Source organism: Plectropomus leopardus, chromosome 22 (genome assembly GCF_026936395.1).
Source record: "Plectropomus leopardus strain MGB_pleo_1.0 chromosome 22, ASM2693639v1, whole genome shotgun sequence".
Classification (NCBI taxonomy): domain Eukaryota; kingdom Metazoa; phylum Chordata; class Actinopteri; order Perciformes; family Serranidae; genus Plectropomus; species Plectropomus leopardus.
In genome coordinates this window covers 4,278,584-4,305,855 of record NC_142197.1, presented here as the reverse complement: position 1 = coordinate 4,305,855, position 27,272 = coordinate 4,278,584, and the positions used below count along the sequence as shown (strand labels likewise).

The 27,272-nt window shown below is 39.7% G+C and overlaps 1 protein-coding gene across 7 annotated transcripts in view; it reads left to right on the top strand.

Annotated features, from left to right (window-relative positions):
- Positions 1 to 27,272, top strand: part of grip1 (glutamate receptor interacting protein 1) — an 80,591-nt gene that overhangs the window by 6,936 nt on the left and 46,383 nt on the right. For 5 of the 7 annotated variants that reach the window (XM_088072535.1, XM_042511579.2, XM_088072532.1 and 2 more), the window contains exon 1: positions 16,625 to 16,902. The exons of the other annotated variants lie outside the window; for them this stretch is intronic. In XM_088072535.1, the coding sequence (XP_087928661.1) occupies positions 16,767 to 16,902 (136 nt within the window). In that variant the 5' untranslated portion in view covers positions 16,625 to 16,766. Of the gene's footprint in view, positions 1 to 16,624; positions 16,903 to 27,272 lie in introns of those variants that run through there. 7 annotated transcript variants of the gene reach the window in all.

Below are 27,272 nucleotides of genomic sequence, written 5' to 3'. Positions count from 1 at the left end.
TCTCTGGGCTCGCCGCAGAAAAAAAACGTCACACCGTTCAGCAAATTTAAAAAAAAATCAGATTATATTTAGTCGGTAATCGTATTTCATTATATTTTAGGGAAAACAGTATGTGGCCAAGGATTAGATTTAATATGGCATGAAAATGGCTTTATGTCAAACAAGTATTTGGTGTTTACGAACTCACAATGTTTCAGTTTTTTTCCCCAATTTTTCCAAAAGTCCCAACCTTGACTGTTTATATAAATGTGATTTTACTTTTAGGATTATTGGATTTATTAATTTATCAGCGCTTTTTTGCTTTTATTAGATGGTTACTTGTCCAAAATGTGTCCATACCAGATTTCCGGACTTTAGACCAGAGATCCTAAACTTTCTTTGTTCTTTGATTATAGGACATTTTTAGGATTTAAGGACATTTCTAGGATTTTAAGGCGTTTCTCGGATCTTATTGCATTTCTCTGATTTTAGGACATTTTTAATATTAAAGGACATTTCTATAATTTTAAGATGTTTCTCAGATTTTAGAATATTTCTGCAATTTTTGAACATTTCTCAGATTTTAGCACATATCCAGGATGTCAGTACATTAGGGGCTTAGCTCAGTGGTTGAGACAGTGGTTGGGGGCCACCCAGCACCTTATTGGGGGCCAGATTTGGTCCTCAGGCTGTAAGTTGAGTTATCATTGATTCAGACCAATAAAAACAAATGTTTTCTCTTCGTATTAAATGGACTCAAATGAGCTGGATAATCTGTGAGTTTATTTTATAAAGTAATCTTTTGCTCTACTCTCCAGCTATATGTCTTTCAAAGTGACTTTAACGATAAATAAGTCGTTTGTATCTCTCCTGTTTAGAGCTGAAACAGTTAACAGCTCAGTCAGTCGTTGGAAAAATAGTCCCGATTTATAGTTTTGGTCATTTTTAGAAGAAAAAACAGTGAAAAAAGTCTCAGAGATGTCTCAGATTTTCTGAGTTGCTCTGTTTAATATACTGTGTTTGATAGTGATGAGTGTGTGTGTGTGTGTGTGTGTGTGTGTGTGTGTGTGTGTGTGTGTGTGTGTGTGTGTGTGTGTCACAGCATGACATCATCCCACCGTTTTAAGCTTTTTGACTTAGAAGCAGAGAAAATGGCTCAAACACACACACACTAAGACATACACGAAGACACACACTAAGACACACAGTAGCACACAGCGTCACTAACCACACACACACACACACACACACACACACACACACACACACACACACACACTGAAACACACTTACTGTCCTTTAAGAGGTGCTGATGTCAGAACTCTGCTCATCTTTGTCCTCAGGATTATTGAAGCAGACCTGACTCTGTGTGTGTGTGTGTGTGTGTGTGTGTGTGTGTGTGTGTGTGTGTGCGTGCGTGCGTGTGTGTGTGTGTGTACATCCAGCTTAATGTATTATCCCGATCGTCTCTGACACATTTTACCCAGAGACTCTCTCTCTCTCTCCCTCCCTGTGTGTGTCTATGTCTCTCTCTCACAATGACTCTGTGAAACAAACTGCTGACTGTGTGTGTGTGTGTGTGTGTGTGTGTGTGTGTGTGTGTGTGTGTGTGTTTGTGTGTATGTGTGTGTGTGTCACTCTTGACTTCAAGATGTGTGTGTGTTCTAAGTGTGTTTAAAGGTAACACTGTGCTTGTTCTTGTGGCGCTGCTTACACGGCCAAAAGTATGTGGACACCTGAATATTACATGAATACATGGTGTTTGAAGATACACCGGGGGAATTAATGTGGTGGAAGAAGTACTTAGATCTTTAAGTAGAAGTAGTAACACCACACAGTGTAGAAATACTCGGTAACAAGTCAAAGTCCTGTATTTAAAATATCGCGTCCCTTACTGCATCAAAATGTCCTTAAAGCACCCAAAGTAAAAGTACTGATTATACACAATAGCACATTTCAGAATAATATATATTATTATATGTAAATTTAATTATAGTTTGAGATCAAATAGAAAGCAAAGGTTTAGTTAGATGCATTTGTAAACAACCTTGCATCACTGTTAACCCACATGTCATGAATTCACACAGATTTATTGGTGGTGGAGGAGGTTTTTAAATCTTTTATGTTCGTACAATGTGTAATTTTCTGCCGCTTAGGGGTCTTCATCAATCAAGACTGAGCAAGACTGAGGTTACAGTACCTTCATAGAGGGAGCCGAATAATCTGCAGAGTTCTCTTCCTCTCCAAAACAAACTACCACATGATTTAAACCGCTGAACACACTGAATAAAGCAGTTTCAAATTAAAAAGTCAGTGTTTCTCTTAGTTGTTTGGCCTGTTGGAGACAGGCCTCAGGCCCAGCACCTGCTAAAGTGTGCTCACCTTTTTTCTCTAAAGACTTAAGATACAGATGTTCAGGTGATTTATATTGAGAGCCGAATTATCCGCAGATGTTTCCTCCTCCTCAAAACAAACAGATCAGGTGATTTTAAGCAGTTAAAATACTGAATAAAGCAGTTTCATGTTAAAAATCTGTGTTTTTCTAATGCGGTTTGGCAAGTCACATACGGGCTGCTCTCTGTTTTTCTCTGACGATGACTTGATATTTTTCCCTAGGGTTTTTTTGGTCACATTTGCCGTCATATTTTACCAGTTTTTTTGTAATTAGTTGAGCAATTCGTGGCAAACCATTTTGCTTATGTTTCAGTGGTTGAAATGCTTGTAAAAGGCATTTGAATACAAGAAAACTGGTGCTGATGCAGGTTTAAAACGGTTAGGTATCAAAAGCAAAAGTGCTCATGATGCAGAATTGCCCATTTCAGAATAATATATATATAATATATTACTGGATTATAATTATTGATGCTTTAATGTGTTCGTAATTTAATGTTGCAGCTGGTAAAAGTGGAGCGGATGAAAGAAATATTATAAATGATGAGACTGAGAGATGAAGCCAGACTGTTATAAAAAAAAAAACCCCAACCCAAAACAACAGGATCTACCTTGAATCTGTCAACAGGAAACAGACCCAGGATCAGCTTTTACCGTCCTTCATCTGTTACACCACGACACACACACACACACACACACACACACACACACACACACACACACACACACACAGCAACACACACAGCCCTTGGCAGCGTCCAGGTGGACCGCCAAGCTGCTGGCATCACACACATACACTCATTTTCTACTTGGATAAGCCCAGCATGGACACACAAAACACTTATACACTTATTAATGCACACACACACATGCACATGCACACACACATGCTCTCACATTATGTCTCAGTGTGTCTCTAACAGTTGGTCTGACACTGAAACCTGCAGAGAGTTTTTTCGGAGTTCCTCTGTTCTGTTTTTATTGTCCTTAAGAAGCTCACAGACGTGTACGAGTGTGTTTGTTTGTGTTTGTTTGTTTGTGCCAGCTGCAGCCTTAAGATAACTCCTTTCTCTCTGAGGTTGGGTAAAGTAGCAGAGGGGGTATTTTAGCGGCACGCTGCAGGCTGTCCTTGGCTGACTCACAGTCCACTTTAAAGCCCGTTCTTCACACACATGTGGAGTCAAAGACTGGGGAGGCAGCAGGACGCCACTCAATGTAAATTTGACATTATTATTCAAAGACTCGGCAGCTCCATGTGGACGAGAAAGTTTGGACTTTATGCAAATGTGCGGACAGCCAATAGAAAATTGTCTTTTACTCCACTCAGCTCTGTGAGAGAGCTTTAAACTAAATGGAGCAGAGCTGAAAGTGTGTGTCGGTCTGTACCCGTCGAAATTGTGTTTCCAGGTTGCATGTGTGTTTTGAATGAGGAGCCGTGTGAAGTCCGATAAATGTCCTGAAATTATGTCACTTAAGTCAGAGTAAGACAAAGTTTGGAGAAGACTTGCGTAGTCGTCTGCAGGATACAGCATCTTAGATGTATAAAAACGTATAAAGAGGACTGAATGCAGTATTGGAGGTGCATGAAGCCAAAAGTTTTACTTCCCTAGTATAAAATTACCCTGATCTCGTGCTTCTTTGTGCCCATAGAGAAAACGCACTAGAGACTTTTGGCCTATTAAGGTGTCTATGATATGCATTTAACCCTTTGAAACCTGAGCAGTGGTGTGATGTCTTTCAAAAACATGCAAAAAAAGGCAACTTGGCAAGAAATGTTCCACAAATTGCAAGAAAATAGTGGATTTAAGAAATTGTTTTTATTAAAAAGCCAAGGAAAAATATTTTTATAATTGTCATAATTACACATAAAATTATGACAGGAAAAATAATGTGAAAAAGAAAAGGGAGAGAGAGGAAAAATGACTGGAAATGATCATTTAAAAAAACTAGGAAAATTATAATTCTAATAATTATATTTTAAAAATTAGCTTAATGTAATTTCCTTTTTTAAAAATTTTTTAGAGGAAGTTTTTCCTGTAACTTACTTATGTCTTACTAATTTTTAAGTTATAATAATAATAATAATAATAATAATAATAATAATAATAATAATAATAATTAATAATAATTATCAATTTATTTTTTATTATATTATTAATATTTTTATTATATTATTATTTATTTTATTTCTTTATTATTTTCTATTATTATTGTTATTTATTTAAAAAAAGATAAAATAATTTTTTTGGCTTTTGCCTGTATTAAATATATGACAGTTTAAGCATAAAAGGGGGTGAGATGGGGGCGACATGCAGCAAAGGGCCTCAGGCTCAAGTGGAGGTGGTGGAGACGCAGCCTCTGTACTCGGGGCGCCTGCTCTACTATGCAAGCTTTTCAGAGCCCTATTTTTTAGGTAGTTTCCTGTTGCTCATTGCCTTTTTTATTTTCTTAAAAGGAATCAGGCCAATTGGCTCAGGCTGACAAGGTTAAGTGCATTGTTGAATGACTATACTATTTTAATAATCAACTAATTGCTTGATCTTGATGAGCTTTTTCTATTTTTTTCTTCTTTAAATACCAAAATAAGCAATGTGAAGACATTTTAAGATGATTGCGAAGCACATTTTCACTAATTACATCAATAAGCAGTGCCTCACTTTCATGCACAGTTAGATTATCTGCAGAGCTTCTTTATTGCATCACTTTTTACATTTAACCTGTATCCCATATTTAGGATGCACTTTAAACTGCGATCTGCATAACGTGGTTTTGCTTCTTGTTTTTCTGTTTTCTTGTCGTTTCTTGCACTGCGGAGACGGTAACTGAGCGTTTTTCTGCAGCCTGTACTGTAAATGTTTGAGTCTTGGAGCTGCAGGCAGACAAAGGGCAGCGTGTTTATTTTAATCCATGTGAGCGAGGCCTCAGGATTAGGATTAGTGCACAGTTTGGTTGAGTTTCGGGTGGTGGGTTTCGCAGCTGCTTTTTGTCCCTTTCCATCCAGCTCTGTCCCCTCTGCTTCAGCTTCCCTCCGTGCTGTCTGTCTGTGCCACGTTTTCAGATGCCGTATTGATTTTTTTATTTCTACTGCTGGTGTATATATTTGTATTTTTCTGCCCACCTGAGTCTCACTGAGGCTTCCTGCTGGGAGCACACAGGATGTTTCCTGAGTTTAACATTTATACATTTAGTCAGACGAGGTCCAAAAATCAAAGACAAGAGACAAAGATCGATTCATGGCTGCAGCTATCAATTGATTTCACTGTTTATTAATCTGCCTGTAGTTTTCTTAATCGATTGATTAGCTTTTTGGTCTATACGATGTCAGAAAATGGTGGAAAATGTTGCTGGAATCAGCGAATTTAGACCTTTTTTGGCAAAAAGTCACACAAGCGGATGGATTTGTATTCAGCATAGATGGCGGTTTTTATTTAATTTAATTTAATAGTTTACATCAATGTCAAAAAGCCCAAAGAGCCCAAAGTGAAGTCAGATATATTTGTCTTTGTTCATGCTGTTGACCTTGTTAATGTGTCATGAAGAACATAGAACATAAATATATATATTTTTTTATTTTTCCTTCTTTTTTGATTACAATCCTTTTCAAATTAGTGCTTAAAAATGTGTATTTTTTTATTATGTTGGTGTTTTTGCTCTGTTATAGAACAAGTATTATTGCACAATTGACAGTCTAAAATATTTAAAATATTACTTTTACAAAAGAAAAACAATTTAGAAACTGGAATGAGGAAACATTTGCCGTTTTTGCTCGAAAAACGACTAAATAGATCATTAAAATAATTGCATATTTTAATAAATAATCAGCTCTTGATATTATTAAGGTATCTTGATTTTTTTAAGAGCACAGTTTTCCCCTAAAGATAAAAAAAACCCTCTTGAATTTAATTCAGAAAGATCTTAAATATTTCAATTAATTAACTATTTTTTCATTTAATTAATGCATTCATACATTTTCTGCTGCTTATCCAGGTCCAGGCTGCGTTTAATGATGATGATTGATTAGGAGTTACTGTGATAGGATTTATCTCCGTCAATTAATTAATGCACTTAATAAATAATACATTTGACTTTATGGTATTATCCTCTGCATTTTTAAATAATGTGTTTTTATTATAATCTATGTGTGACCATTTATATAATCTTTTTTTAAATTGTCACATGAATTCTTTATTATCCCTGCTGGCTAACAGATATTAAATTGCATTAAATGTGGTATTTAAAACATCTTAAAGATTGTTAAATTTAACGTGGTGGTGAACCCTGCAGAAACCCTGTTTATTGATTATTGATCCTAATCCTTAAACTGTGCTGTGTGGACACCGATTCAGTCTCCTGGGGACGTTGTGTCTATTTTTGAGGACAAATTAGTGTCTTCGGAGCAGTTGTCGTCCAGCTGTTTGTCCTGTCTCTCTCTGGGGTTGAGGTTCAGGCTGGGCCGAGCCTTCAGGGAGTGAATGGAAGTCAATGTACTGAGTGTGTGTGTGTGTGTGTGTGTGTGTGTGTGTGTGTGTGTGTGTGTGTGTGTGTGTTTGTGTCCATTAGAAATCAAGGTCAGTCACTCAGCAGTCCATTAAGACCATAGATTCCCTCCTGTCTCTCTCTCTTTTGTTCAGTTTGTTTCTAGGTCTCTCTGTCTGTCCGTCTCGCTGTCCCTCAGGCTTTATCAATCACTGTCCGTCGGCCTGTCTGCCCCAATGAATCATGGGTAGTTATCAGCAGCATGCGGACCTCTGAGGCGTCTAAAATTTGTGGTTTTCTGCTCCGAGTTGTGAATGGCTGCTGTTCTCCTGAGCGACCAGAAGGGGGAGTTAGAGGATAAACTCTGTGTGTGTGTGTGTGTGTGTGTGTGTGTGTGTGTGCGTGCGTGTGTGTGTAGCGTGGAGAATCAGATTATACACACACACACACACACACACACCAACGAGGCGTCCAATCGTGTTACAGCTGCAGAAGCCTGAGAGCGATATGCAAATGAGCCTACGGTTGTCATTTTTAGCACCAACACACACACACACACACACACACACACACACACACACTCTCTCTCTCTCTCTCTCTTCCTGTGTCAGTGAATGTCACTCGACCATCTGCCCGGCTGTCATTTCTGTCAGTGCGAGGCATCGTGGGGCGTGGAAGCCCTCAGGGGTGTCTGACAGGTGAGGGAGGCGGAGCAGTGACTCCTGAACTAACACCTGAGCTAATATAACTTAACCACACAGATTAAAGGTATAGTTCACTCAAAAACATGAATTGTACATGGTCGTCTCACCTCCCTTTGCTATTTATGGCCCAGCGTTTATATGCATTTAACCCTTGTGCTGCTAAATGACCAGCATCACTGCTGTGTTAAAATCTGCCCATAATGTGCTATTTTTACTTTAAAGAGCAACAATCAGTGAGCAGCAGGGATTTTAAACTCTGATCAATCATGTATTGACCATTTTAGGCTATATCGCAATACACAACATATATCTCTTCTGAAATACCTAAATCCTAAAATACAAAATTATTTAATGAACTACAGTTACTAAAGTAGCCACTGCCATTAAAAGAAGTTACACAAAGTACTGTTATAGTAGAGTTTAATAAAATACTGTTAGAGTGTTAATATAGTGAAGTGTAAAGTTAAATAAAGAACTGTTTAGATAAGTTAAATAAAATATTGTTATAATTAAATAACGTAAAGCGAGACTAAAACATTTCTTTTTTTCCCCAAATTCCCTCCATAAACTGACGATATTGTAGGAATGACTATTTGTACTTTGAAAAAAATATTTTAAAAAATCAATTTTTGATTAATAATCATTAGTAATGTAGATATAATGACTAAGGTAAAGGCGAGTATTTAAACAAGTAGAACTGTGATAAGTCGAGAAAAGTAACGTCCGATGACTAAAATCCTTCATTCAGGGAAAAATGACCAAAATCTAAAAAGTGTATCATAAAACAGGAATTTTAAGAAAGTTGTTTAGACGTTCAGAGTCTGTTTGCACTGATGTGTTTTCGCTCCGCTCTCTTTAGTGTCAGTCTATTAAATATACCCAAAAATACCGATTTTGTTGTTGGCACTTTTGGATTAAATAAAAGATTTGAAAGAGAAGAAGAATAAAAGACTTGTTAATCACATCAGAACAGTGCAGGTTTGTGTATTTTTTGGAGTAAAATACGAGTTGCTTGTGGCTCAGAGGTCGAGCGGGTCGTCCTGTAATCGGAGGACCGAGGTTCGATCACCGGCTCCTTCAGGCAACATGTCGAAGTATCCTCGGGCGAGACACTGAACCCCAAATTACTCCCGATGCTGCGTCATCAGAGTGGGAGTGCGTGCGGATGGTCTCTGAGTAGCAGGTGGCATCATGTGCAGCAGCCTCAGCCACCAGTGTGTGAATGTGTGTGTGAATGTGTGTGTGAATGTGTGTGTGAATGTGACATGTAGTGTGAAAGGTCAAAACGACCAGAAAAGCGCGTTACGAGTACGGTCCATTTACAGACAAACGACGAGCTGGAAGTAAAGCTCCGTCAGTCCAGGAGGAGATTATTAATATTATTATTATTATAGATTATAGATTATAGATTATAGCTGCTGATTCTGATCAGTCATCTGTCTGAGACACAGACAAGCAGGACTCATGATGTCCACTTTGTCCTCATGTAGTCAGCTGTAACGTTCAACATGAGAGAGAGAGACAGAGAGACAGACAGAGACAGACAGAGAGAGACAGAGAGAGACAGAGAGAGAGACAGGGGGAGAGAGAGACAGAGAGACAGACAGAGACAGACAGACAGACAGACAGAGAGAGAGAGACAGAGGGACAGATAAACAGAGAGACAGAGACAGACAGAGACAGACAGAGAGAGAGACAGAGAGAGAGACAGACGGAGAGAGAGAGAGAGAGAGAGACAGAGAGACAGAGAGAGACAGAGACAGAGACAGAGAGAGAGACAGAGACAGACAGAGAGAGACACAGAGAGAGAGAGACAGAGACAGACAGAGACACAGAGAGACAGACAGACAGAGAGACAGAGAAAGACAGACAGACAGACAGACAGACAGACAGAGAGAGAGAGACAGAGGGACAGATAAACAGAGAGACAGAGACAGACAGAGAGAGAGACAGACAGAGACAGACAGAGAGACAGAGACACAGAGAGACAGACAGACAGACAGACAGACAGACAGAGGGACAGATAAACAGAGAGACAGAGACAGACAGAGAGAGAGACAGACAGAGACACAGAGAGACAGACAGACAGACAGACAGAGGGACAGATAAACAGAGAGACAGAGACAGACAGAGAGAGAGACAGACAGAGACACAGAGAGACAGACAGACAGACAGACAGACAGACAGAGACAGACAGACAGAGACAGACAGACAGAGACAGACAGAGACAGATATTTGTGGAACACGAGTCGACATCAACAAACTGATGCATGAAAAAGACGTTTTATTAAATCTTTTCATGCCGCTCACCTGTTCAAACACTGTGACTGTTTGATTTCCCACAACGACAATTGTGTTGCACACTGTCTGTAAACTAGTTCAACACACACACACACACACACACACACACACACACACAGCCCTGAGGTGAGATTAAACGTGTCCATGAACAGACAGGAAACACACACAGTAAATCCTCTGACCTCTGACCTTTGACACGGTGACTGACAGCCGGGCTGCGGGGTGTGACAGTCATAGTGTGTTTGTGTGTTTGTGTGCGTGTGTGCTTGTTTGTCCTGACCTTTGATCCCTGTCATGTCCTGACAGCTCTCGTATCCCACATTGCCTCGAGGCCTGACAGACGGAAAAATGCTGACGGAAAAATGACACGCATTAACACACACACACACACACACACACACACACACACACACACACACACACACACACACACACACACACACAATAGTGGCGATTACAGGAATGATTTAATGATTTTTTATTATGTTATGTTATTGATTATTTGACAGAAACAATTAAATGACAAATTAATTACATAATGGATAAATGTCTTTCCTCCACCCAGATTTTATCTAGATTTAACGGTAGTTCAACCTTTGAAAAATAAACGTACAATATGTAATTTCTGACACTAGTTGTCTCTTAATTTTAAATAAAATTACAATATTGATACAGACTGTATGCCGATATAATCAATATATGCAATTGTGCAATGCAGTCATCCCTCAGATATATAGCATGTAAAAAAAATCAGTTTGGTTGTCAAATACCCGTAAAAAAGGTTTAATGGTAGAAAGAACAGAAGCAGAATATTTTATAGTTTGACAAAAAACTTTACTGTCAAAAATGAGATCAGTGCACTGAAACAGTAAATTTGATCAGAATTTGATCAGTCTAAATTATTTCAGGCACTTTTTGCTGCATAATTTTCAATTTAAAATAAACTTTTTATGTTGCACATATCAGACAACATAAGACACAAGCTGATACTGATACATCCATAGTGGGTCAATATCAGCTGTCCGATATATTGATTAGTTAGAGTTCTTCTCATCATTTACAAGGTTTTTACCGAGAGCCGAACTATCCACAGAGATCTCCTCCTCTCCAAAACCATCAAACCCTGCAATTTAAACCAGTAAAAATACTAAATAAAGCACTTTCACGTTAAAATGATTGTTTCCCCAGTGCTGTTTGGCATGTTGGAGACAGGCTGCTCGCTCGCCCACCATCTTCTAATGTATGTGATTAAAATGACAGGTTTCTCAAGTTTGAACATTATTGAAAACATTTGAGATAATTAAGCACGCAACTCAACTAAATATATAACTTGTAGTTGTTTTAATATAAAAAAGTTGCATTTTATATCTTTAAATCACATATAAGATTTCTGCTTTCCGCTTTCAGACCTCAAACAAACCGCACCAGTCAGATTAACAGCTTTTACTTCAAACCGAATTAACAGGAAAACACAAACAGGTTCGATGTGAAATCATCCTCACAGAGACAAACACGCTCTGTTCTGATATTTAAAAACTTGGCAGGCATTGTGTCTTTTTTTTTTTTTCCTGTTCAGAAGCACCAACAGATTTGACCTGTTTTTATCTTTGTGGTGTCTCTGGTTACATTTGGGATGAAACATTCGGTGACCTGGTTCTTCATCCTCCTGTGTGCACGATCATAATGTTCTGATCACAGTCTGCTCTCCACAGACTGTCGATCTCTCATTTCTTCAGCCAACATGCCCCATGTGGGAGCTTGTCGAGCTGCCATTGGAGGCTCAAATGGGCAGCCTGAATGGATCAGAAAAAGAAAAGAGAAACATACAATGTGGCAAAGAATAGATTATCCTACACAGTAAACAACTGACGAAGCCTCTGAATTAAACATTGAAATATGTTATTGGTTCATCCCCTCCAGAGCGACATGAACAAGATTATTTTTTTGGTCTTTTTAATGCCTTTATTCGATAGGACAGCGTCAGTGTGAAAGGGGAATAGAGAGACGGGGAGACATGCAGCAAAGGGCCGAGGCTGGAATCGAACCTGCGGCCGCTGCTGCGAGGACACAGCCTCTGGACATGGGGTGCCCACTCTACCAACTGCGAAAATAAAAATCAGAAAATAAGACCAATTTCTGGCATTGTACATTTCTGCAGACCACAGATTCGTGACATTTGTACGTTTCATATGTAGCAGACCTGCTGAAGCGTTATGTTTCAGTTGTAAATGTTGTGTTATGACAATGAAAGGGTTAACTTATCTCCACAGGTTTCCAGCCCGTTCTTATCCCGAACTCGTCAATGTTAGAAATGAACTTTTTTGTCCACCTGACGCTTTGGCCGCTCAATAGATTACTATTGTTTTTTGGCTGGTGAGTGGAGCAAATCTAGTAGCCACTTGTATATTTTACCAGCATTTGGCTGGTTGCTGGTGCTAATTTCCAACCCTGGGACTCATGAAATAGTGCCGCTTTGTCAGTGCTTTAGGCGTACAATTCTGACGCCAAAAGCCACCTTCTGCATACACACGTGACGCGCACTGATGGCGTCAGATAATAACGTGGTTGGACAGAACTGTAGATTGTTATTATAAGCTGGCGGATGGCCGGAAGGCATCAGGTGCTGTCACATTCGACGTGCACGGACAGCGTCACTTGAAAATGTGGTGGGATGGAACTGGTGGCGTTGTTATCATATGCTGGCGGACAGCTGGATGGCAGCAGATGCGTCTACATGCAACGTGGCCGGTTGAACCCTGCCGTGTACCTGAGGCGTCAGGTACTCACGATGCTGGTAACCACATAATATAAAGAGCGCAAGTGCGGGGTGGATGGATACCAAAAACAACTGATTTTGCAGGAATTTGCTTCCTGTCTGGATGTGAGTGTGTTTTTTTCTGCACCTTACCATGTACCAAATCCTAACTGTCTGTGACTTTGGTGCCTAATCCCGACCACTGAGACAGTCTGCGCTGTTGTGTGAACATAAGTACTGCGCTGCTTGATCCTACCACATGTGCATTTGTTGACATCACTGCAACGGTATCCTGGAGCGTAAACAGCTGACAAAATGTGACTAAATAGTCATATTTAGTCATAATTGTGTTTGTGTTTGACGCTCACAGTCACACCTAAGGGCAATTTAGAGTCACCGATCAACCTGACCTGCATGTCTTTGGACTGTGGGGGAAGCCGGAGACCCCGGAGAGAACCCACGCAGACACGGGGAGAACATGCAAACTCTGCACAGAAGGGCCCCCGCCCACGAACCGAACCCCGCTCCAACCGGGTTTCGAACCAGGGACCCTCTTGCTGTGAGGCAACAGTGCCAACCACGACTCCGGCTGTGTCATAATGACAAATGCTGGTTCAGCCAGTTTGCATAAAATCAAAACGACTGATCTTGCACACCTGGCTGAAACTCAACCCGACTTTATCTGCGATTTACAAACTCACAAAAAGGAAGCGACCTCCATCCATCAGATGATGGAGGCGATTACTGACTCTTGTCTTCACTTGTGTTCCACTTTCTTCCAATCGTGAACTCCCAAGTCAACATGATTATTAGAGTTTGGGTGGTGCAATAATCAAAAGAGGGTCTTTGGGGGCCTGGAGATTATTGAACCACATGGGGCAGACTTGTAGCTCTCTGAGGCCTCATTAACGGCCCACATGGGGCCCAGATGGAGCCAAATTACTGTGCCAGTCTATCAGTAACCCACGAGGGGTCGACTTGTTGGTCAGGTCAGCAGTTAACTACGGTCAGAGAGACCCCGCTGTGTCACTAATTACTATGTGCGCTGTGTTATTGTGGATAATATTTATAAAGAGAGACTTTTTGTTTGTTGATTTTGGATATTTGTATATCTATTAGAAACTCTATCCACCCACACCCCCACCTTTACACTCAGTCTATTAAAGATTTTGTACAAAGATCTGAAATTACATACTCCAAATGTTGCCAGCTGGTTGCGGTCCATTGTTGGCACTTAAATCTAAAACCTTGGGAGCATTTTAGTAATGTTTTTATTAATTGTATCAGGGTTGGAAGGGATTTTTGTGCTTCCATACTTTTATTGACTATGTTAGAATTTTGTCCTTTTCATAATTTAGTTTAATTAAAATGTAGTTTTTTGCCACAAAATGTTAAATAAAAAAAGAAGGAAAGGAAGAAAAAAAGGAATATATACCTGAAATTAAAATAAAGCAGCTTAAATGAAATGAAATGAAATCTTACACAGATTAAATTGAATAAAAAACTGTTAAATTCAATTAAATTAAATTAAATCAAGTTAGTTTAGAGGAAAGAAAGATGCTTTTTGTGAAATGAAATATAAAGGTAAATTAAATTATAGGAAAAGGAAAAGCTTGTTGTCATCCACACAGAATAACGATCACACATGACCAAATTATCTATAAACATTTAAACAATATATAGAAGAGACATCAGGCTGTGAGCATATTAAAGAATCAATATCAGCTAATGATAATTTTGTTTTTTTAGTTCTTACAACTTCCATCAGAGTGAGACGTCTTCTCTCCAGGAGAATCGTTTCAGTTTCGAGTGTCACATCCCCCCTTAAACTTTCATTAATATTATTATGAATAATTAAAGCGTGTAAACTTAATAGTTTGATCCAGGACCTTCTGGTATGTCGGTTAATTATCTCAGGAGAAATTAAGTTTGCCAGAGTCAGTAGGCCACAGCTGTTATTTCCGTCTCCCAGATACATATTTAATCAACACTTCTTCTGACTGTCAGTGACACCAGCCCGAACAACGACTGTGATGTGAGCTGAAGACCATAAACCTGGGTCAGGTGTTTACATACCACAGAGTCCTGGTCTGCGTCAGCATAAACCAGCTCACAGAGTTCATCAAACCTCGTCTCTTCTTTAGGATGCTTGAACAAACTCCTCTGATCTCTGCTGCTCCGGTAACAATTACAGACTGAAAAACAAACTCCAACAGACAAACAGGGTTAGTTTCTTTCAATATTTGCCTGAAATAAAATGATAAAAGACTGAAGTTTTGCAATAAACGACTTCTGATTGTATGGAGGTCACTGCTTGAAAATTGGAAAAAAAAAAGAGGCACAAGGCACGCATTGAAAGAAGTTAAAATTAGCAACAAAAAAAAGGACTAAGTTCAAGAAAATTAACAGAAAATTAGAAAAAAATAGTAAAAAGTAAAGAAAGAAGGTAAATAAAAACAAGGATAACAAAACTTGAAAAGGGTGCTTAAAATTATGTTAGTAACAATTTAATGTATGTAACTTTGATAATTATATACTGTATATATATATATATATTTGTCCTCCCCTTCAAAACAAAAAGCCATTAAAACCTAGTAAATCAAAACAAAAATAACATACAAATAGACAAAACAAATTAGCAAAAACAAAAAAGAGAAAAAAAGAAATAATAAAGAAGAAAACACTCAAAACCAAATTGTTAATAATCTAAATGTTCAGAAGTTGCAATATATAAAACATTTTAAATATTGTTTTTGGCCCAAAATTTCAAAATCGATGCATCCTTAGTTCAATTACAAAGTGAATTTGTAATTTTTTATCATTTTTTTACATAGTCACTCATTGTTTTATTGTTCATGTGCAATTTCTATATAGATATTTATTGATTATTAATTCTGCTGATCAGTCGATTATTGATTATTGAACCGCCATTGCACCTGTGATTTCTTGTGCCTCATCCTCAGTTATGATGATGATGATGATGACCAGGTCACACGATGAAGGAGCTGAAATAGTTAAATAGAACGTATCCTTTCTCTCCTTTTCTCATATTTGATCCTTTTTTTCTCTCCTTTGTCTCTTTGTTTCATTTCCTTTAATTTTCCACTTCTCCACATTCCCTTTCATTTCATCCTTATCTCCTTTCCTATGCTTCTTACTTGTTTCCTCTCCTAGTTTTGTCTCAATCTGATCTCCTTGTTTTCTCTCCTTGTCTTCTTTCATCTCCTAGTTTCCTTTCCTTTCATCCTCTTCTCCTCCTAGGTTTGCTTCTTTCCTATGTCTCCTGTCCTCTTTTTCTCCTTGCCTCCTCTCCTAGATTTGTCTCCTCCCTCCTACAGTGTTCAGTTACAGACCCCTCTGTGGAATTCACACACACACACACACACACACACACACACACACACACACACACACACACACACAGATGCCTGAAGAGCTCTCCCCTCCCCCTCACTGGAACGAAGTGTGTGTGAACGAAAAGAGGAGAAGAGGATGAAGGTAGGAAAGGACACATGGAAAAATATGGATAGAGAGAGGAAGCAAGGATAGAAGGAAGGCAGGATGGAAGGAAGCATTGGGACAAAGGAAGGGAGGACAAATAACAAAGGAAGAAAGGATGCAACAAAGGATGCAAGGAGCTAATAAAGGGAGGAAGCTCGCCTCTTCTCCCTGCTGACTCTCCAAGTGCACATTTACAGTGTGTGCACACACACATTCATACACAATGGAGTGCTGAGATGGAGGAGTGGTGTGTGTGTGCGCGCGCGTGTGTGTGTGTGTGTGTGTGTGTGAGCTGCGAGCCCTGTGATTGGGCGAGCCGGGCTAGATGCACCAACAGCCGAAAGAAGACGGGAACAGAGGAGGAGAGAGGGAGGCTGCAGATAGAGCAGAGAATACAAAGAGCATGTGAGTGTGAGAGTGTGTGTGAGTGTGTGTGTGTGAGTGTTAACAGCTAATGTGTGTGTGCACGCATGTGTGTGTGTGACATACAGAGGTGTGTGTGCAGAAGCGAGGAGGAAACCTGATCTCTCTCTCTCTCTCTCTCTGTGGAATAACGCTTTCCGTTAGCTCCAGTGCTGTGAGCTCGTAGCCTAGCCTGGCCCAGTGTTGGCCCAGTTTGGACCCTGCTGGTGGTACTGGTGGTGGTGGTGGTGGTGGTGATGGAGCGGTTCTTTGCCCTGCTGCGCCTGCTGGGCAGGAGGAGGCGAGGGAGGAGGTACCGGGCGGATGACGATTACCAGGAAGGCTACGAAGACGTTTACTACTACACCAGCAAGTACAACACACACCTACTGAGTGAGTGAGTCCTATAGAGTAACACTGGAGAGACAGAGACAGAGACAGAGATGGACAGAGACAGACATGGACGGAGAGAGAGGTGGACAGAGACAGAGACATGGAGGTAGAGACACAGAAAGGGAGAGGTGCTTTGTTTTATTGTGCTGCTGCAAGAGAGCGACCGATAAGCTTATCAACAGATTATGAAGTAGCCATCAGTGTGTGTGTGTGTGTGTGTGTGTGTGTGTGTAAGGTCTTGTATTATAGATGAAGGTCGTTAGGGAAGCGCCGCTCGGTTACAGCACATACTCAGGTATCCAGGTGACGGGGCGGCCAGGTGGTTTGTGGGTAATAACAAGGGAGGAAGTGTTGACTGTAGAAAGGAATGTTGACAATGTGGGGGCACAAACTCGCTCACACACACACACTCACACACACCACCTTGTACTTGTGAGGACCCTCATTGACAGAATGCATTCCTGAGCCTCTCATTTTTACCTTAAAGGGATAGTTTGGATTTTTTGAAGTGGGGTTGTGTGGGATACTTAGAGACTTCACACCTCAGTTTGAAGAAGCAGGCAGGACTATCACCGCTACTGTTACTGCACTTTTGTCCTCCGTAGTAGTTGTTGTATTTTGTTTTTCTTGATTTTTTTCCCCCCTTTTTCCGTCTTTTTCGATAATTCTGTTGTCTTTTATCTGCCAAGGGACTAAGGATGTAAACTAGCAGTCCTTCTATCTGTGGCATATTTACATTTTTATTTTATACTGATGTTCATTAATATGCTTTGTGCTTTAAATGGACATTAAATTTAATTTAATTAATTAGAAGCTAAACAATATACTGCTCAGCAATAACTAGGGATGCACAATATTGGATTTTTGGCTGATATCCGATGTGTTGATATATAACAGCTCATTTGACTGCCAACTTATATCAATATATCCACCTTTTTCCCACCTAATTTTAGAGATCATCAAGTCTCTTCTGTTGCTGAATTAACAGCATAAGCCTCACTCCCACTGCACGAAAAAAACGCTGACACCTGCTAACATCCGGCTTTTTATTGCAGTGAGAATGCGTACAATCGGCATTCACACCCGGGTCAAATGACTCTGCAGTAGACACGGGTTTTTATCGCCTCCTGCTCTGCACTAATTTCAGCTCCTTAACTGGTGAGCAAAAATATGGCCAAAAAATGACTGGTCATGACATGCTGTCACATATTACCGCCGATGTCCTCCTAAGCAGCGCTAAGACACCAGTCCAAATTAGTCTACACCAAGTTTGGAAGAGAGACTGAACAAGTGAGAGATATATAAAGAGAGGAAACCACTGAAAAGTTTTTTAAAGACCTCTGTTCCTGCTTCTGTCTACTGTTAACCTGTTCTCCAGCCTCCAGCCACACACACACAAAAGCCGACAGAAAGGCAGACTTGTGTGCTGCGGCGGTGTGTTCACTAGCTATGGGAATATAGCCAATCGCCCATATTTAGCAGATTTACCCATGTTTGAAAAACCCACGTGCACGTGCTAATTTTGGTGGGAAAGGGATAATATCATGCACGCTCTTGTTGTGATGGCACACCAGCACATGGAGACATGAAATACAAGTGAGTCTCCTTTTTAGAAACAAGCCAACTTTATGCTTGTCTCATGCTTTTTTTGCTGTTATTGATTCCTAATCACCAGGATCTTGTAAGAATTCTTCACCTAGTCAATATGGACTTCAAAACTCTTTTGAAATGAAAGAATTATAAAAATGCAATTAGAAAATGCAGTTTATAAAGATAAACTTATGAAAGCCTGTGATTATAATGTTTTTCAAAGTATGTAATATTCATTCATTGTTCAAAATAAAAAAAAATACTTAAATTTAGGGTTGATACTTGTTCACTTTGTCAATTTAAAAACAAAAGTGATAGCGGCAGAAATCAGCTTGTTGGCAAATTCTGATAATTTACTTGAAAGCCAATATCTGCTGCTACAGATGCTACTGTCCCCGTCCACTGCAGTACTCCTGCTGTGTTTTCCAAACTGGGGGTGTACCGACTGACATTTACTGTATTTAATACGCTGACTATGGATAAGTACCTCACACAATTTCACTTAAAAAAATCTAAATTATCACTTTAACTACCTCAACTAAATGCCTTATCATATACTTAAAAAGATTCTAATCTGAGGCTTAAAACCAAGTCTGGACCCTCAAACAGGCCTCTGAAGGTCTGTCCCAAAGTGAGGACAGCGCTTTATGTCCTCACTCTCAGCATCTAAAACTCATTTGTTTCTGACAGAGACTGATGTATCGCTGAGGAAAGCTTAGTGCTGAGACGTGTCCGTTTCGTTCTGCTGCTGCTGAGCATCATTAAAAGTGTTAGATGCTGATTTGTGAGTGCTGACACCTACATTTGCTAATTTTGTTTTCTGGGTGGCACCCATTGTTCTCTAAAGACGTTTGATTTGAGCACGCCCGTTATTTTGTCTGAGACACACACACACACACTCTGTATTTCCAGGTGTAACTCGCTGTATCGTTGGTGGTCTGTTTCTTTAGATTCTGGCTCAGGAATATGTTTAACCCTTTGAAACCTAGATCGACATCACTTCTTGTGGAGCACTTAGACACGTTTCACCAGCTATTCAACCCTTTGAACCATGAGCAAATTGGTATGATTTCTTTAAATAAACATGGGGAAAATGCAATGACCAACTTGGCAAGAAATGTCCCACAAAGTGCAAGAAATTAGTCAAAGTTGACGTGGAAATGACCTGAAAATAACTTAAAATTAGTTCTAATTATTACAAAATTATCAAAAACTGCAGAAATATGTCCAAACATTCTGCACTTTTTTACGGGTGATTTTCTCATTTGTTTTTGCTTTTTACTTTACTTTTTTATGCCTAAATTTCTGGTAATTTTCTCTTGCTATTTTTTGGCCATGTTTTTGCTCACTACCTTCTTCTGATGTTTTTGAAAGAAATCAGGTCAGTTTGGTCAGGTTTCGTAGGATTAATTAATTGCTATAGTTCTGTCACAGTTTCCTGTTTTGTTCTAGTGTTGGTCCAGGTCCTGGTTTGTGGACTATGTCTCAGACCCCAAAACCTTTTTTTTGTATCAAACAAAATGTGTGCAGAAGTACTGAACGTAGGCAGTAAAGTGGGATTGTTGTGTGCACTCCATTTTCAAGAGCCATCAGACAGCAGGACTCATAACAGCAACAAAAACTCGATCTTAGGTTTAATATTCTTTACAACATGAGTCATAGACCACATTTGCCCAAAGGCCAGGAATTTTTCCAAGCAGACACTGTGGGGGCTGAAATTTCAAATAATAAGTAATTTATTTAGGCTTATTTAGGCTATCATTGTTTAATATTTACACAAAATGAATGTAATTTTCTTTTTTTTCTTTAGCCTATTGGCCTCAGTGTGAACAGACCTCTGAATAATGGAAAAGCCATCATGATACTTCAGTAAATAATGTTCTCAGGCCTGAGTGATGTTTCAAATCTGTAATTACAGAAACGTAATTGCAGAATACTGTCTTGATTAGCAGATTGGCTGTTTAAGCCAGTTTTTCCTCAGTTTTGCATGAAGGGTCATCACAGGTCATCATTCCATTTACAAACAAATTTATTTGAGCTTCATTTACCCTTTAGTACCATTGGGGCGAATATTTGTGGTTGGTAAATCATTCCTAATTATTTCCATCTTAATTGCTTTTGGATTTGCTTCAGTATCCTAAAAAAATGCTAGATATTCTAAATATATCCTAAATTTCTTCCTCACACTTTCTGAGTTCATTAATTTGCGGTTTGTTAAAAATAAGGTTGTATGTGTAAATGAACTTTGGTGAACTTCTCTTCATCTAACCAGTGCTTCGATATCCCGTATCGTACGTATCGATACTGTTATCGAATCACGCGCCTCATTTGTTATGGGTCATATGAGTTGTCATATACGGGCATATCGAATATTTACAAAAAAAACCCCAATATCCTGCATCCCTAGTTTCGGTTATATACATAATATTTTGAAAACAGAGAAAAACCAGCAGTGTTGTGATTACATTGTCGACTTTCAGTTCCGAGGCAAGAAGGGCGCTCCAGGTTCATTGAACCATAGAGTCGTTTGTAGTTTGTGAACAAGCACGAAATACTACAATACCCATGAGCATCGGTTGCCCCTGCTGTGGAAAAATCTTCCATCCAGCGTTTGCTTTGTTGATGCAATCAGACACAAAACCCTGCAACATGGCTGCCAAACGGATGACCTAAATGAACTGAAGTTATCCAGCGAGCCCTGCAGAGCTCAGCCGTTAACTTCAGCCTGTTATTAGTCACAGCAGAAGTCAGAGCTCGCAGATTAGACGTTTGGTGCTAAGTGGGAGCTGTGGTCTCTCCTCAACTTGTCGTGTCTTGAACCTTTGAGTTGTTTGTGCTGATCGTGGTGATTTGTCTTTTAAAGTCAAACATGATTCCTCTGCTCCCCTCAGGAGAGAGTCATCATATCCGTATCAGTTGTTTTATTTTACGTTTAACAGTCTAATGTTCATGAGATCTTAGATTAAAAACAGTCGTTACTTTACACATACTCTGCATTATGTAATTAACTGTAAATAGGAATAAAAATGAAAAAGAGTCATTATTAATCATTAAACTTAAAGGAAAAACTTGCCTACTTTTACTACGGTATGTTTCAAAAACATGTCCTTTGCAACTAACACTGCAACTATCACTGCAACTAACACTGCAACTATCACTGCAACTAACACTGCAACTAACTAAACCTACAACAAACAAAGTCTGCAACGACTAACTGAATCTCCAACGAAGTCTGACACTATCACTGCAGCTAACTAAGGCTGCAACTAACTGAGTCTCCAACTAACACTGCGACTAACTAAGTCTTCAACTTATTAAGCTTGCTACTAACTAAGTCTGCAACTAACTAAGGCTGCAGCTAACCCCACAACCAAGTCCACAACAAACCAAGTCTGCAACTAACCCTGCAACTAAGTCTGCAATTTGTGAAGCCTGTTACTAACTAATGCTGCAACTGACACAGCAACTAAACCTGCAACTAAGTGTCCAACTTCCTAAGCATGCAACAAACCTTGCAACTAAGTCTACAACAAACTAAGTCTGCAACTCACTAAACCTGCAACAAACCCTGCAACTAAGTCTGCAATTAAGTCTTGAACTTATCAAGCTTTCTACTAACTGATGCTGCAACCTACTTACCCAGCAACTAAGCCTGCAACTAAGTGTTCAACTAAAAAGCATGCAACAAACTAAGTCTGCAACTTGCTACTAATGCAGCAACTACCCCTGCAACTAACTAAGCACGCAACTAACTTAACCTATCAATTTGTATTTTTCCATCTATTTGTGTAACTTCGACACATTCCTCACATCTAAATGTATAAATTCCTCCGCTGCTTGTTTTCCGCTCTGTCTGAATCTCACTCTCAGATGTCTCCTGAGCTAATATGAGATACAGAAATATATTTCAGTTTTGTTTTTTTATTCGGGTGAACTCTGGTTCACAGCGCCGACACGTCTCCATCTGTCTCCCTCCAGAGAGAGAAGTCTTCAACAGGACTTGAACTTGCCTTTCGCTAAACTGTTTACACTGATTAAAGTGTTTGTGAGCGCCGCGAGCTGCGAGCAGATGATAAAGGATTCACTTTGGTGTCTCGGATGTTTCTGAATGAATTGAACGGCAGAGCGCTCCATATTGGTGCAGACATTTTGCTGCTGCAAAGGTCTCAAATATTGTGAATCCAACACCTTTGTGAATCTTTTCGACGCGTGTTTGACATTATTTATTTAAAACGGCGTGTGTGTGTGTGTGTAGGTGTTTGGGTGCTAATAACTGACACTGAACTTTATCATTCCCATGTGAAAAATTACTTTTATATCCCTTTGTTTGTCTGTGTGGCAGAGCTGCCAAGAGACATTTCTCGCAGCTACCAGCTAGCAGTGAGGTTGTGTGTGTGTGTGTGTGTGTGTGTGTTAAGCACAGCGTGTGATTCTATATGAAGGCAATTTAAGGTCGGTTGACTGGATAACCCGGAGATACACACACACACACACACACTCTCTCTCCTCAGACCTTCGTCTGTGTGATTTTAGTCCTGTTTCTCTTTTTAGCCTGGCATAGATTTAGCCCAGTTTGGCCTATTTAACCTGCTTGGTTGTCATTTTTCGGTTGCATCAGGCATCTTAAATTAAAATTCGTCTTACACAACAATTACACTCATGCTCAAATTGCTCATTTTGTCTGAGCAACCCAAGCAGCAAACCCTCGTGTTTAAATTAATACAATTAAACATTTAACTGATTGTTAAAATTGTTTGCCAATTATTTTTCTGTCACTCAGCTCAACGTTTAACCCTTTGAAACCTGGTTTGACATCAGCTTTCTCGTGCTGTTTTCAGACGCCTTTTACAGCCATTGAAACCTTGGAAACCAGAGCAAAATGATTCGATTTCTTTCCAAAATGTGGGAAATACTAATAAGGAAGGGAGAATAATGATGAGAAAATAACGTTAAAAACTTGCTGAAAAAACAGGCGCTGTTCACTTCGAGCGCTCGGGTCATCTGTGTGAGCGAGCCAGTGAGTCGGAGTCAATGCTCGGGTACACTCGGCCGCGTTCGGCTGTCGTTAATCACTTCCACGCGTGCTCTACGGGCCAGTAGATCCGGGTATTTTACATTTTCTAAACCCGGTAAAAGGGTTTTCTCTGCTTCATGCGCCACTGAGCAGCTCTCATAGGAGTGAATGAGGCCCCGCCCCCACGGCTGTATCCAGACTTCCTTATAAAACATCCGTGGTCTCACCTGTTGGGCGTCTCTCCCTCCTGTTGGGAGCAGACAGCTGCCTCTCTCTCCTCTCTGTGCACGCTCGCTGATCTCATTACATGTCGAAACATTACGATGCATAAATTTGCACATAAATGAGGTGAAACGATGTTGACTGTTGCACAGAGTTCAGACCGCAGCGGTTCGCTGCAGTCATGTGTTATGTGAAGCTTGTTGACATAGAAAAATTTGCTAATTAATGCTTTAAATAAGGACTTCATTATCATAACTGGTCCTGTGTTCAACATGATGGAGACTAAAGAGGCAGCTGAGGGAGGGGAGGTCTCGTAATCTTCGCTCTGATTTCGGTTAGATTAACTAACTAATGAAAATATGTTGAAACATCTTTATTTTCTCGCGTCCTTGTCTGCCGTCAACACCTACCTCCTCCTTTAATAGTCACCATGTGTGAACGCGTTAGACGCCTCAGTCCCACGTTTCGCTCTCTTCCTCAGACTCGTGTTGGTCTGGAGGCGGTGTTCTTCTTCCTCACCGAACACAACCGCGGAGGGAAGAAGTGGAGCACAAATCTGCACAAGTTCACCTTAATTAATCTGCAGGCGTCTCGGGATTCGCAGCACTTTCGCTCTCATTATTTGGATATGATGTTTAATTAGTTTTCCTAAATTAAAGAACAACTGCTTCCTTTTTTTCTGCGCTAATTCCTCCTGAACCAAGAATTCAACTTTGTGATTCAGAAAGTGCTGCAGAGACAGAAATATGGACTCGAATGGTTGTTTTCTGTCCTGTTTGCCTGCTAGAAGTCCAGTACGACGACTACTAGTAGCAGTATTTGTAGTACAAGAAGTAGTAGTAGTAGTTATAGTAATATTTATAGCAGCATAGCTTCTGTTTTTGTGCCTCTGAAACCAGCAATAGCCGTGGTTGGGGACATCATGTTTTCGTGTTGTCCCTCTGTCTGTCCTTTTTTGGTGATCTTGAGGGACACAAATGTCCTCTTAGACCTGAAGGATGAGCTGTTAGATCTGCTGGACGAAGGTCAAAGGTCACAGTGACCTCATAAAACACGTTTTTGGCCATAACTCAGTAATTCATCCGCTCAGATTTTACACCGATGTCTAACACGAAACAACGAGGCTCCGATACTTTATACCCAAGAGGTCAAGGGTCAACTGTGACATAATGTTCTGCAAAAACACTTTTTTTGGACGTTACTCGACGTCATGTCTCGGGACAGTGGAGATATTTGGTCAGATACCTAATTGGTGACTCTGATCTTGAAACGCTTATGTGTGTGACGTGTTCATGGTTTCCAAGGCAACCTGACTGATGCTCTCAGGCATACAAACACATGGCGGTATTGCTGTTTTTTTAACCCTTTGAAAACTGGCTTTATTTTTCTTTGAAAACACGGGAAGAAGGCAATGAGCAATAAAAGTTGACATGAACCAAAAAATAGCAACAAATTTGTAAAAAGTATTTGAAAATTATATGAAAATTAGCAATAAAAAAAATGGAAAGGAAAAACAAGGAAAAAAACAACAAGTAAATGACCTGGATAAAATAATAATAATTAAACTAATTCTGTAACATAATTTGAAACATGTGATGAAGATAATTATAAGTAGAGTTTCCCTATTTTTCCCCTGGACATTTTTCCCGAGGCTTTTAAGAATAATTTTCTAAATTAACTAATTTCTTGCAATTCGTCGAACATTTCTTACCAAGTTGAGTTCAAAACTTTAAATACTTGTAAAAGGCGTCTGAGAGCAGCGCAAAAAAGTGATGTCGGGGCACCCAGCAGCTCGGTTGGTAGAGCGGGTTCCCCATGTACAGACGCTGTGTCCATCAGTAGCCGCAGGTTTGATTCCGGCCTCGGCACTTTCTCTCTGTCTCCCTCTGTCATGTTACAGCTGACGGATCTCTAAAATAAATAAAAGTGACGTGTTTTTGACAGAAATCAGGCCAAATTACTCCGGTTTCAGAGTGTTCAAATGACGTTTTGTGTATCTTTCTGAGCGTAAAGAGTTAAAAATAAAGAGCAGCTGAGTCGGAGTCCAGCTGATGATCTGAAGAGTTCCTGTTTCGTTGCTGTCGGTCCGTCCCATCTGCTCCTCACACACACGTGAACCCGACAGTCTGACTGTGACTGCGAGAGCTAATTAAAGGTTAACACATCCGTCCTCTTCTTCTTCTCTGGTGGAACAGTGTTATTATCACCCTCACTCTGTGTGTGTTTGTGTGTGTGTGTGTGTGTGTGTGTGTGCGCTCTTACATAAGGAGATGTCACGGTGACTCAAACCCACGTGTTTAACTTTGGGCGGTGGGTGTTGACACGCACACACACACACACACACACACACTGTCGGTGTTATACTCTGATTTGGTTATTTTGAAATGCTGGAGGCTGTGATGATAACCTGTAATGTGTGTGTGTTTGCTTCAGTGTGTGTTGTGTGTGTTTGCATCTGTGTATGTGTGTGTTTGCATCTGTGTGTGTGTGTGTGTGTGTGTGTGAGAGCACTTCTTTCATCTCTCAAAATCACTCTTTGTACGGTGCAGGGTCGCTCTCTTCCCCTCAATTATTCATCAGCTTGTTTCCATGGTAACAGCTGCAGCCGTTGTGTGTGTGTGTGTGTGTGTGTGTGTGTGTGTGTTTTGGGGGGGTAGACAGCAGTAGGATGGGCTTCATCAGCTCATTATACAGTATTATTACATCTGATGTGCACACAGGGACGACCGTTGGACCTCTGTGAGACTGTAAACAGGAAGCAGCAGCTCAGTAGTAAAAGTACTTCAAGTGATAAGTGGAAGTATTTAGTGTTGCTAGTGACAACAGCACATGTGGAGGTATTTAACTGCAGTTTTGTTTTATTCCTTTTTTGTGATATTATTCAGTTAGTTTACTTTTATTAGGTTATAATCTGACTTGATACATTTGTTTTTGGTGCATTTTACATAGTTTTCACTTTTTATTTTTTGATAATTTTGGCTGTGTTCATGCATATGATATACATTTTGGCAAAATTGCGTATTTTTGTTTAATCTTTGAATTTCAGCTCAGGTCCTACAATAAGTCTAAAATACACAGTGTGAACAAAATAGTTACATTTTATACTGTTAAGTGCAAAAAATGCTCCATTGAAACTCATTCAAACTGACATTTTTTTAATCGCACAGCCATCAGAGCATAAAAACATGCGTTGTATTATTTCTGGGTGTCATTCTGGGCTTTTGACTTGAAATTTGTTATTTTGACTATTCATTTCATTTTTTCATTTTTTCTATTTTCCACCTGTTGACGTCATTTTTGGCATATGAAGAAAATACATCCTATTTCCACAAAGTGCACTGTCACAGTCAGTGTTGCTGCAAATTATTAACATGTCGCAGGCTGTGATCACCCCCAAAAAATCTACTGTGCAAGTAGTATATTGAAAATAATTCATTTATTCATTTATTTAGTTCATTTAAAAACAAAGTGACATCCTGACAAAAACCTGGCATTTAAATAGTTAAAATTCTGAATATTTTATTTTCATGATTTGGACTAATGT